This window comes from Rousettus aegyptiacus, unplaced genomic scaffold (genome assembly GCF_014176215.1).
Source record: "Rousettus aegyptiacus isolate mRouAeg1 unplaced genomic scaffold, mRouAeg1.p scaffold_m13_p_14, whole genome shotgun sequence".
Lineage (NCBI taxonomy): Eukaryota > Metazoa > Chordata > Mammalia > Chiroptera > Pteropodidae > Rousettus > Rousettus aegyptiacus.
In genome coordinates, this window is record NW_023416289.1 from 31,213,590 (window position 1) to 31,225,642 (window position 12,053).

At 42.1% G+C, this 12,053-nt stretch overlaps 1 protein-coding gene, 1 non-coding gene and 1 pseudogene across 2 annotated transcripts in view; 2 read left to right on the forward strand and 1 right to left on the reverse strand.

The window, feature by feature from the left end:
• Positions 1-9,194, forward strand: part of WDR88 (WD repeat domain 88) — a 39,927-nt gene extending 30,733 nt beyond the window's left edge. The window contains exons 10-11 of the mRNA XM_016133222.2: positions 7,027-7,119; positions 9,021-9,194. Of these exons, the coding sequence (XP_015988708.2) occupies positions 7,027-7,119; positions 9,021-9,194 (267 nt within the window). The remainder of the gene's footprint in view (positions 1-7,026; positions 7,120-9,020) is intronic.
• LOC118611700 lies at positions 3,250-3,368 on the reverse strand (annotated as a pseudogene).
• A 2,106-nt stretch (positions 9,195-11,300) lies between the features above and the next one.
• TRNAT-AGU lies at positions 11,301-11,374 on the forward strand. The gene has a single exon. It is a non-coding gene; the product is annotated as a tRNA-Thr (tRNA).
• The last annotated feature ends 679 nt before the right edge of the window (positions 11,375-12,053 follow it).

The following is a 12,053-nucleotide window of genomic DNA, read 5'->3' on the forward strand; positions in this document are numbered from 1 at the left end:
GAATTATGATCAAATTACCCTGTGATGTTACTTTCAGTCACTTGAAAATTTCAGATTTATTACAGAGCAACCTTTCATTTAGAAACTAAAAACATTTATTAAGAAAGACCCAACACCACAGTTAAGCAAATCACACTCCTTTTGTGTACATGATGTGCAGGGCATTTAATGGGTAAGATCTTTTATTTTACTTTGGTAAGAAGTTAATAGACTGAATAGAATTTGCCAAAATTTACATTTGCATTGTCTGCTGAATACATAGATGGGTAAGCCATATCTAGTTTGTATTTCAATAAGATGTCAACATGCTTTTGTTTTATATTTTCCTTAGTTTCATTAAAATCTTCACAGAAATCAAGATAATTCAAAACTCCAACTTTTGAATTAAAGTATCTAAGAGTTAGAGGGAACAAACATTTTTTGTCATTGTTACCATAATCAGACAAATGAGTAGATATATTGTAGAAAGTATGATTATTGGAACAATCTAACAGCTTGACACTGCAAGGGACCAACACATACCTTACCAAATTTTCCCCTTTTGTTTTCCCATAGGACTTTTAGCTGTGGCTGCTGAATCAGGAAATGTAACATTACTTAGTGTATTCATTTTTTAAAAAAAATTTATCATCTTATTAGTTTCAAGTACACAGTACATTGATTAGACATTTAGTGTAATAGTTTTTATTGCTGCTATAATAAATCAGCACAGACTTTGCGATTTAAATATTAATTTAATATCTTATAGTTTTGTGAGATAGAAATATCTTACAGGTCTCATTGGGTGGGCTAAAATCAAGGTGTCAACAGGATTGTATTCCCTTGTGGAGGCTCTAGGAGATAATTCACTTCCTTGCCATTTTCAGCCTCTAGAAACCACCCACATTCCTTGGTGTGTGACTCCTTCTTCCAAGAATAGCAACACTGGCTTCTTCAAAGCCAGCAGCACTGCATCTCTCTGTGCCTTTCTTCCATAATCACACATTCCTCAGACTGAATGCTCTACTTTTAAGGAGTTTTCCGATTATGTTGGGCTCACCTGATAAGACAGAGTAATTTCCCTATTCTAAAATCAGCTGATTAGCAAACTTAATTCCATCTGCACCCTTAATTTCCCTTTGTCATGTAACCTAACATATTCACAGTTTCTGGGGATTAGGATGTGGACTTCTCTAGGGGGAGGACACAGTTCTGCTGACCGTTCAGTTTCATAAGACTAATGAAATGATATGATAATGGATGTTCACTTAAGCAGTATTCTCAGATCAATTCAGTAATCACTGTTTTCCAAGAAGCACTGTCGTCTTTAAAAATAATTAAAAAAAAATTTTTCAAAAGAAGTTTTAGATTTACAGAAAAATTGAGCAAATAATAGTGTTCCCATGTACCCCCTCCCCCTGACAGTTTTCACTATCATTAATATCTTACATTAAACGTGGTATATTTGTTATAATTGATGAACCAATATAGATACATTATTATTAACTAAAGTCCATAGTTTAAGTTTCATTCTTTATGTTACATGGGTTTTGCCAAATGCATGCCATGTGTCCACCATTATAGTACAATATAGAATAGCTTCACTGCCCTAAAAACTCACTGTGCTCCATCTATTCATCCCTCTGCTACTCTGACCATTTATCTGCCTCTGTAGTTTTGCCTTTTCCACGATATCACATAGTTGGAATCATACGGTATGTAGCCTTTTCAGACTGGCTTGTTCCACTTAGCAATATGCATTTAAGGTTCTTCTAAGTCTCTTCATGGCTTGATGGCACACTTCTTCTTATCACTGAATATTTCATTGTGTGGATGTACCACAACTTGTTTATCTATTCTCTTACTGAGAAATATCTCAGTTGTTTCTCGTTTGGGGGTAATTATGAATAAAGCTGCTATTAATATCTGTGTGAAAGTTTTTGTGTAGACATGAGTTTTCAGGACATTTGGGTAAATACCAATGAGTGTGATTGCTGGATTATATAGTAAGGATATGTTTTGCTTTGTAAGAAACTGCTAAAGTATCTTTTTTAAAAACCAGCTTCATTCAGATATAACTCACTTATCACAATTTGCTCATTTAAAGTATACAATTCAATGGCTTTTATTATATTCACAGAGCTGTGCATCTATCATCACAATCAATTTTCGAACATTTTGGTACTTCCAAAAGAAACGCCACACCACTTAGCCATCGCCCTCGATCTCCCATTCTTTTCAACCCTAGGCAACCACTAATCTACTTTTCTTTTCAATAGACTATTTTTGTAGAGCAGTTTTAGGTCCACAGCAAAACTGAGAGAAGGTACAGAGATTTCCCATATCCCTTGCCCCACACGTCAACATCTGCCACCAGATAAAACATTTCGAAGAATGGTGAACCTACATCAACACCTCATTATCACCAGGAGTCCACAGTTTACATTAGGGATCACTCCTGGTGTTTTACATTGTATGAGTCTGGACAAATGTATGACATGTACTGACTATTATAGTATCATGTAGAGCAGCTATACTGCCCTAAAAATCCTGCCCTAAATATCATCAGTGTTCCATCTATTTCTCTCTTCCTCCCCCACCCCCTGGTAAACATCGATTTTTTTTACTGTCTCCATAGTTTTGCCTTTTCCAGAATAGTTGGATGCCAACAGTATGTGGCCTTTTCAGACTGGCTTCTTTCACTTCGTAATATGCATTTAAAGGTTCCTCCATCTCTATTCATGGCTTGATAGTTCATTTCTTTTTAGCGCTCAATGCTATTCCACTGTCTAGATGTACCATGGTTTTTAATCCATTCACCTGCTGAAGGATATCTTGGTGACTTTCAAGATTTGGCAATTATGAATAAAACTTCTATAAACATCCATGTGCAGGTTTTTGTGTGGACATAAGTTTTCAACTCCTTTGGGTAAATACCAAGGAGTGTGATTGATGGATTATGTGGTAAGAGTATGTGTACTTCGGAAGAAGCTTCCAAATTTTCTGTACCATTTTGTATTCCCACCACAATGAATGAGAGAGCTGCTGTTGCTCTGCATCCTCACCTGCACTAGGTGTTGTCAGTGTTCCAGATTTTGGCCATTCTGGTAGGTGCGTAGTGGCGTCTTGTCTTAATTTCTATCTATCTATCTATCTATCTATCTATCTATCTATCTATCTATCTATCTATCTATCTAGGCAACCCTTGGTTAACCTCACAGATTGCAAGGACCTTGTCAGCTTACAATCCCTTATTTTTTAATCTTTTTATGCCTACTGTACCTGGTCTTCCTGTGTGGTCTCCCATTCAAGTACTAACTAGGCCCGACCTTGCTTAGCTTCCGAGATCAGATGTGATCGGGCTTGTTCAGGGTAGCATGGCCGTAGACTCTTGTCTTAATTTGCAAATCACTGATGACGTATAATGTGGAACGTGTTTTCATACACTTCTTTTCCATTCGTATGTCTTCTTTGTTGAGGTGTCTGTTATGATCTTTGGCCCATTTTTTAATTGGATTGTCTGTTTTCTTATTATTGAATTTTAACAGTTCTTTGTATATTTTGGATAAAAGTCCTTTTTCAGATATCTCATTTACAAATATTATCTCCAGTCTGTGGCTTCTCTTTTTATTCTTCTGTGTTTTTCACAGAGCAAAAAAAAAAAAAAAAAAAAATGTAGTTTTAATAAAATTTAGCTTATCAATTCTTTCTTTTATGGACTATGCCTTTGGTGGTGTTGTATCTAAAAAGTCATCGCCAAATCCAAGGTCATCTAGACTTTTTCCTGTATTAATTCTAGGAGTTTTATAGTTTTGCATTTTACATTTGGGTCTGTGATCTATTTTGAGTTAATTTTTGTGAAGGGTGTAAGGTCTGTGTCTAGAATCAGTTTTTGTTTTTGCATGTGGAAGTCTAATTGCAGCAGCCTCATTTGTTGAAACTACTATCTCTCCATTGTATATTCTTTGCTCCTTTGTCAAAGATCAGTTGACTATATTGAAGTGGGTCTATTTCTAGGCTCTCCTGGTCCATCAATCTGTCTATTCGTTTGCCAGTTCTACACTGTGTTGATTACTATAGTTTTATAGTAAGTCTTGAAGTTAGGTAATGGCAGTCCTCCAACATTATTTCTCTCCTTCATTATTATGTTGGCTATTCTGGATCTTTTGCCTCCCCATATAAACTTTAGAACCAGTTTATTAATATCCACAAAATAAGTTGCTGGAATTTTAATTGGGATTGCACTGAATCTATAGATCAAATTGGGAAGAACCAACATCTTGACAATATTGAGCCTTCCAATCTATAAAATCTTTCCATGTATTTAGTTCTTTGATTTTGTTCATCAGAGTTTTGTAGCTTTCCTCATAAAGATCTTATATATATTTTGTTAGATTTATATCTACGTATTTCATTTTTGGGGGTGCTAATGTAAATTTTATTGTGTTTTTAATTTAAAATTCCATTTGTTCATTGCCAGTATACAGGAAAGTGATTTATTTTTGTACATTAATCTTGCTATGATCACTTATTAAATCCAAGAGTTTTTTTTTAATTGATTCTTTCAGATTTTCAACATAGGCTGTCTTATCTGTGAACAAAGACCATTTCATTTCTTCTTTGCCACTTTGTATATGCTTCCTTTTCTTGTCTCATTGCATTGCCTAAGACCACTAATCTACTTTTTGTTTCTATAAATTTGCCTCTTCTGGACATTTTATATAAATGCAGTTATACAAGGTGTGGCTCTTTGTGACTGGCTTATTTTATTTAGCATAATGTTTTTAAGGTTTATTCATATTGTAACATGCATCAATACTTCATTTCTTTTTGCTGCTGAATAATATTCTATTGTATGTATACACCACATTTTCTTTATCCATTCATCAGTTGATGAAAACAAGATTACTTCTACCTTTGGCTATTGTGAATATTAATGTTATGAAGATCCATAAACAAGTTTTTGTTTGAAAACTTGTGTTTCATTATTTTGGGTATACACCCTGGAATGAAACTGTTGGGTCACATGGTAACTGTACTTATTTACTGTATTTGAGCAACTGCCAAACTGTTTTCTTAAGCACCGAACACTTTTACTGTCTCACCAGCAGTATAGGAGGGTTACAATTTCTTCGCATCCTCACCAATCTTGTTATTATCTTTTTGATTGTGGTAACCCTAATAGTTAGGATGTGGTTTCTTGCAGTTTTCATTTGCATTTCTCTGATAACTAATGAAGATAAACATTTTTCCTGTGCCTTTTGGTCACTTATATATCTTTACTTTCGTGATGCATGTCTTTGTAGCAGAAAAGTTTTAAATTTTGATGAAGTTCAGTTTATCTGTTTTTTATTTTGTCTCTTGTATTTTGGTGTCAGATCTAAGAAACCACTACTAATCCAGGGTCACAAAGATTTACTCCTGTGCTTATTTCTAAGTTTTATAGCTTTCTGGTTTTTCTAGTTTTCTAGTTATAAACCTAGTTCTTCTGGTTTATAGTTTTAGGTCTTGCCTCCCTGGTAAAAAATAATTTATCATAAATGTGAGGGTTTATTTCTGGACTTTGAATTCTATTCCATTGACCTATGTTTCTGTCCTTATAACTGAACCACACTGTCTTGACAACTGTAGCTTTATAGTAAGTTTTGAAATAGGGAGGTAATAAGAGTCCTCCAATGTTGTTCTTGTTTCAAGATTGTTTTGGCTATTCCGAGTCCCTTGAATTTCCATATACATTTTAGGATCAGTTAGTGAATTTCTGCAAAGAAGTCAGCTGAGATTTTCATAAGGATTGTATTGAATCTGTAGATCATTTGGGGATGTTGGCAGTATTTTTTCTTACTAATATTAAGTTTTCTGATTGATTAAACATGTGATGTTGTTCAATTTATTTATGTCTTCTTTATTTTGAACAATACTTTTTAGATTTTGGTCTGTAAGTGTTGTACTTCTTTTGTTAAATTTATTACTGATCTTTTTATTCTTTTTGATACTTAGTGGAATTGTTTAACTGCATTTTCAGATTGTTCATTGCAAGTATACAAAAATACAATTGATTTTCGCATAGTGATTTTGTATCCTGCAACTCTACTGAACTGAGCTTGTTCATTAGTTCTGAGAGCTTTTCTTAGGATTTTCTATATACAGGGCCATGTAATCTTCAAATAGAGATAGTTTTACTTCTTCTTTTCGGGTCTTGATGCCTTACATTTAATTTTCTTTCACATTAGTATCTTTTGGGGAGATGAAGAACTTTTGAATGATTTAGAACTTGACTGTCTCAGCCCAGACTTGTGAGACTCAGTTAAGATAAGTGTTTTCACATCCCCTTCTCCACCAAACCCAATCTCAAATTACTTTCTGCATACTCTGCAGCAGCCTTCGTTCTGGCTCTTTACCCTCCAATCTAATTTTATGTGTCTGTTTATCTGTTATTATTGGTCTCATAATTGTTCTCTTTTTCATTATTCTGACTCTCAGAAAACATGATTGTGATATTCACAGTGTTAACAATTCTACCAGAACTATCTTGAAACAAAGCACAACAGTTAGTTCAAAGGTAAAATCAAAGGCAGACTGTTAAAACTCCCAATTACAGTGCAGTTGGGTCGAATACTTAAGTTGCATCGCTGGGAGGAATCACAAAATGGATAATCTATTCCTGTGAACTGCAAATTGTGGAAACAGTGACAGCAGTTACGGAAGGTGGATCATCTGTGCATATATAGTGGGCATTAAAAAGAGTTTTGCTTTCAGCTTCTATTTAGGGGCCAGTATATGGGTTTTGTTCCCCCCCCCCCACAAACTTCTACACCTATCACTGAAAAGTGAGACTTTTTGCACCCTGAAAGGGGTTTGCTGGGACATGGGACTTACCGTGTAAAAGCTGGAAGGGTGCTGGAGAAACTGGGACATTTGGTCACTCTCACTCTGCTCATCTGCGGGCTGAGGCTCTCCACCATAACCTGGATGCAATGCACCTCCCTGGGCCCTCCCTGCTTAACGAGCCAGTTTGTGACTATCGTTTTGCTGTTTTGCTTGTTTTAGGATAGAACCATGAGACTATGGAATATTGAAGAAATTGACCAAATTCCTTTGGTAATTGAGTGCAAAAAGGCCCTGGGCTTAAAGTTGGAACAGGTTGGTATTGAGTAAAATTAAGCCCAATGAAAGTTTTCATTAGTTACTGCTACTTTTTAATTTAATCCTTTGAACAAACATTTATTGGGCAACTGGGGATAAAACCATGAACAAACAGATTGAAATCTTTGGCCTAAGGGAAATTAAATTCTAAAAGGCAGACAAACAACAAATAAAAAAAATAAGAAAAATGTGTAGTGAGTCATATGGTGATAAGTAATTTGGAGAACAATATAGGAAAGGGGAATGGGAGTGCTGGAGGTTACGTCATCTTAAAGGGTGGTCGGGATTGGTGGGTCTCATTGAAAAGGTGACATTTGATCAAAGACTTGAAGGTGGTAAGTGAGTGAGACATGCAGATGTTTAGGGGAAGAACTTCCCAGCAGAGGGAAAAGCCAGTGTGAAGACTTGAGGTAGGAGTGAGCCTAGTGTGTTTGAGGAGTGGAGCAAGTGAGGGAGACTGGGAAATGAGGTCAGAGGAAGCACTGGAGCAATGGCTGGGCACACTGCCGGACACCACGTGAGCCTCCTATGCTCCAGCAGCAGACCCTCTGGCCAGGCTCCCAGTGCGCCAGTTCCCAAAGATGGGGCTCAGGTGCCTGTGTAACTCTAGTGGAAATCCTGGTTGTAGAGAGGGCACATCTTCTGCATCACCAGGTGCAGCCAGGGGTGGCTACAAAGGCTATCTTTGGGCAGTGGAGACCTGTCCCTGTTGGGACCACAGAGCAGACATCTGGCTGCCACCTCAAGAGGCTGAGGAGTCTATGCTGGACCCTCTTGAGTCTTCCTTCCCTCGGAATCCTGCAGCCACCTAGGCTTGTCTCCTCTCAGAAGGTCTGGCTGGGAGCCACTGCTTCTGGGAACGACTCACTTGGGAACAATACTGGGGCAAGGAGGTGAGGAGTGGGAGCCACATTGTCCTCATCTTTACCGCGAGCTGGTCCTCACGGCCTCTGTGGCCATGTTGGCCCTCAGGCCCTGGAAGCTGACTAGCTACAGTGTAGTGCTTGCCCATGTCCTCCACTTGCCAGCAGGAGCTGCCTCCTCTAAAGACCTGCTGTCCTGGGGTTGGGCCATGGGGAGTTATGCCATAGAACAAAGAAGGGTCAATAAAAAGGCTGGATTTTCTCAGAGGCTGGATTTCCCAGAGGGCCTGCTCCAGGCAGGGTTTGCCCTCCCTTTCCTACAGGTCTTAGTGCCCTGGAGTGGGCAAGGGTGGCCAAGCACAGGGGCCAAGGCAGGGCCATGCTACCTTGCAGTCTTGTCTCAGGGGACTGTGCTGAGAGACCTCTGCCCATGGCCCGAGTACCCACCCTGTGCTGTTGATCACTTATCTGTGGGAAGCAGATATGGTGAGTAAGCTGTGAGGCAGTATCCACTGTTTTCTCGTGCTTTGGCCAGAAACAGGCTCAGAGATGGAGGATGATGCTCAATACCTTCATCATCTAGTAAAAATTCCTGCTTTGTTAAGAAACCTTGCCTACCTGCTTCTCATGGTTCTGTAAAAGTGAGGTGTTTCCAGGATGTCAGGGAGTTAGGGTATCCCCTTGGCCCCACAGTTCTGCTCTGCACAGAGCACAGGACAGGGGTAGACACCCACCCCCTGTCCTCTTTCCTGCCAGTGACTTGCCACTCTTGCCCCCAGGACCCCCATGGCAGAGGACATGAGCTGGCATTACCTGCATAGCTTTTGAGGGAAAGAGAGGGAGAAGCCTGTGCTCATTCTCTCTCAGTGGCCTGAAATTTCTGCCCTTGCAGGGTTGCAGACCCCAGAGAGGAGAGGCAGATCTCACTTTGATCTAGCCCAAGGTGGTTGGATCGGGTGGGAGAATTCTAACTTCGTGCTTTGATCCTCTCTAACCAGCACCTCTTTTCTGTTCCTTCTAAATATTTCATGTCAGTGCGAAGAATGTGACAGGCCTTTCTCCATCTATGAAAGTGACATCTTCTCTGAAGCAGTAACCAAATGTGTGTTCTGCCGGATGGATGCAAAAAACTTGTCAGCAAAGTCATCATCATCAGAAGAGAAGGACTTCCCAGCAAGGAAGTGCAGCGATGCCCACTGGGCCCTTTGAGTGACTTGATCACAGGCCACCTGTCATGTAGGTTTCAAGGCTCTGCAAAGATGTTTCTCTGAGGCCCCTCCCTGGCCTGCTGGGCTTGTCAGACTGGGGTAGGGACCAGGCCCTGGCTGGGCCCCTATCACTGTCTCCTCAGCTCTACGGCGCCTTTATTGAATGAGACTGAATGCTTTGTTTTTAGTTTCAGGCAGAATAAACCAAGATTCCTTTAAAAACAAGTGCATGTGAATTCTAGAAGCATTTTTGCTGTTTTGAAGCTTTGTGTCTTAGCGTTCATCCAGACACTTTCTGGACTCCCATTCTAGATTCTGGAGTTGACCGTAAGGCAGCCCTTTGACTAAGAGCATGTCAAATGAAGAAGATGTGTGGGGCCCCTTCCGTGGAGAGCACTGTACTGTGGCAAGGCATTGTGGGTGTCTCCCTGTCAAATGCTCCCAGATGGTTACCTGACCATGGCAGAGGAAGGTATGGTGAGGCAGGCGGGTGGTGGACATTTCCATCTCAGAATGGTTCATGCTCTCCAGATTTTTCAATTTCCACTGTGTCCATGCATATACACAGCCCTTCCACAGCCTATACGACAACATAATGCTTGATATCCTATATGCTGAGGAAAGTTATAGGACAATATAAATACTTAAGGAGTGAACTTTTCAGCAGACAAATGTGAAGGGCTCCCTTTTCCACTTGGGATTGTTCACATCATGATTCCCCTCAAATATCATCTGTATGCCCATTGGTCTTTTTTTATTTATTTATTTATTTATTTATTTATTTATTTATTTATTATTTTTGGCCTGTTTTTAAAACTTAATTGCAGGGCTGATTTATTTAGTGTCGATTGACTGGCATTCAATAATTCTGCCCAGGAGCATCTAACCTGGTAGTCATTCTTTGGGCAGGTCCTGTGTTTGGTAATGTTCTTCTCAGTCACAACCCTGATGACTGCTCAGACTGGAGCTGGCTGGTCAGTAGTTATCCATTCATTTACACGAATAACATATGAACATGTCAAAGCTCCACTCCACGCTCTCTCAGCAATTCGGCTCTCCTTCGAAGAGAAGTCTTATTGCTAGTGTTCTCCGTCCTCTGGCACGCGAAGACCCGCATAGAAGTATTTCTTTCCTACTGCCGCGGAGGGTGGCCGGACTGCATGCACCAACACTGCCCTCGTTGACGGCCACTTAGGTTGTTTTTCGTTTGTGAACCATCTTGAGCATATATTTTTGCGAAGACTTAAATTTCTGTGGATGAGACCCTCCCACCAGAGGAGTTGCTGGGTGAATAGATTAGCAATGTTTGGTTTCGTTGTTGCTCAAAGGTCCCCTAAAGTGTTGGGACAAAGCGGCAGATGTTTCTGAGTGAGGACACACAGACTGGGCAAGGGTGGCCTTGCCTCGCAGTGAAATTCTCCCCACGAATGGCGTTGGTGCTCTAAGGCCAGCAGCCTGGACCCCTCGAAGCTTTCGATCCCTCAGCGTCCCCGGATTCTTTCTTCCCCCCTCAGGGTCCGCCGGAGAAGCGGCCCAATGGGTCTGGTCTCGACAGGAGGGCAGATGAGCCCCAAGGATAACGGGGCTGTTGACGTCTATGGTCAGAGTGCGGCCGAGGTGGGCCGCTGGCCTCCCTGCGGAGGGTGCCAGTGCGGTGAGTAGGATGCGCGGTCCCGAAGGGACCACCGCAGGGCGTGAGCCCTGATCATAAGCCGGAGGAGCCCGCAGCTCGGCTGCGCTGGCCGGGCGGAGATTTCCGGAGCAGGAGGGGGCCTGATCTCGCCGGACAGCCTGGGGTACTTTCTTGCTCCAGCTCTGGAGGGCAGAAGTCCCAGACCTCGTGTTAGCATTGCCTAAAGAAAGGGGCCGCCCTAGCTCCACATCCAGATATGCACTTTAGAGGAGATCGGGAAGAGAACTCCGCCCGGCTCCGCCCACCGCGAGCCGCCGGAGCTTCAGTCCTCTGCATTCTATCGCTTTACTCCAGCGCTTGTGACCAGGATCCTACAACACGCATGCGCCCACCACTGACAGAACTTGTGCGCATGTATACGACTGTTGGAGTAAATGGTAATGAGGAACAAATTCTCGCGGTACTCATGCGGGCGGCGCCGTGGCTTAGTTGGTTAAAGCGCCTGTCTAGTAAACAGGAGATCCTGGGTTCGAATCCCAGCGGTGCCTTAACCGAGCACCCCGACTCACATTTTGTCGCTTCTTATTTTGCTCTGTACCCTTACCCATCCTCTTTTGGGGTTGGGAGAGTGAGCCTAAGAAGCCACTTTGGGTTCCCTGCCTACCGCGAGGTGGGGCGCTAGCTGGCCCCATGGTCCGCCCCTTGGGTCTCCTCCGCGAGCCGCTGGACGACCTCGGCGCTCTCACACCCGCCAGTCAGAACGAGACACCTCGTTAGTGCTGTCTCCACGGCCGGGGGACGTTGAGGAGTCACTGTTCCCTCGCGGTTGCGTTGCGGAGGGAGAGCCAGGGTCTCCTCCACCATTTCTCCGGGAAGCAGCCGACTGGACGCCGTGTCTTGAGTCTCTCACTGACCTATTGACTTTTTCCTCTCCAGCGCTGCGGTCGCTGTCACCAGTCACAGATGGAAGATCAACTCCCCGAGATCGAGTGAGGGCCAAAGTCAGGGGCGCCGGGGAGAGTGGAGAACTGAATCTGGCCTCGTGACCCCCAGGCTGATAGAAGTAGGAAAACTCCACGGAGGGAGACAGACTGGGGTCTCCGTGTGCGGAGTCCAGAGCCGGGTTCTCCAGAGGGCCAGGTGTGAGGCGGCTCCCTCAGGCCAGGGGCGGGGTACGAACATGCGGCTGCGGGGACTGACCTGGAGCAATTGTATTGGAATCTCTGG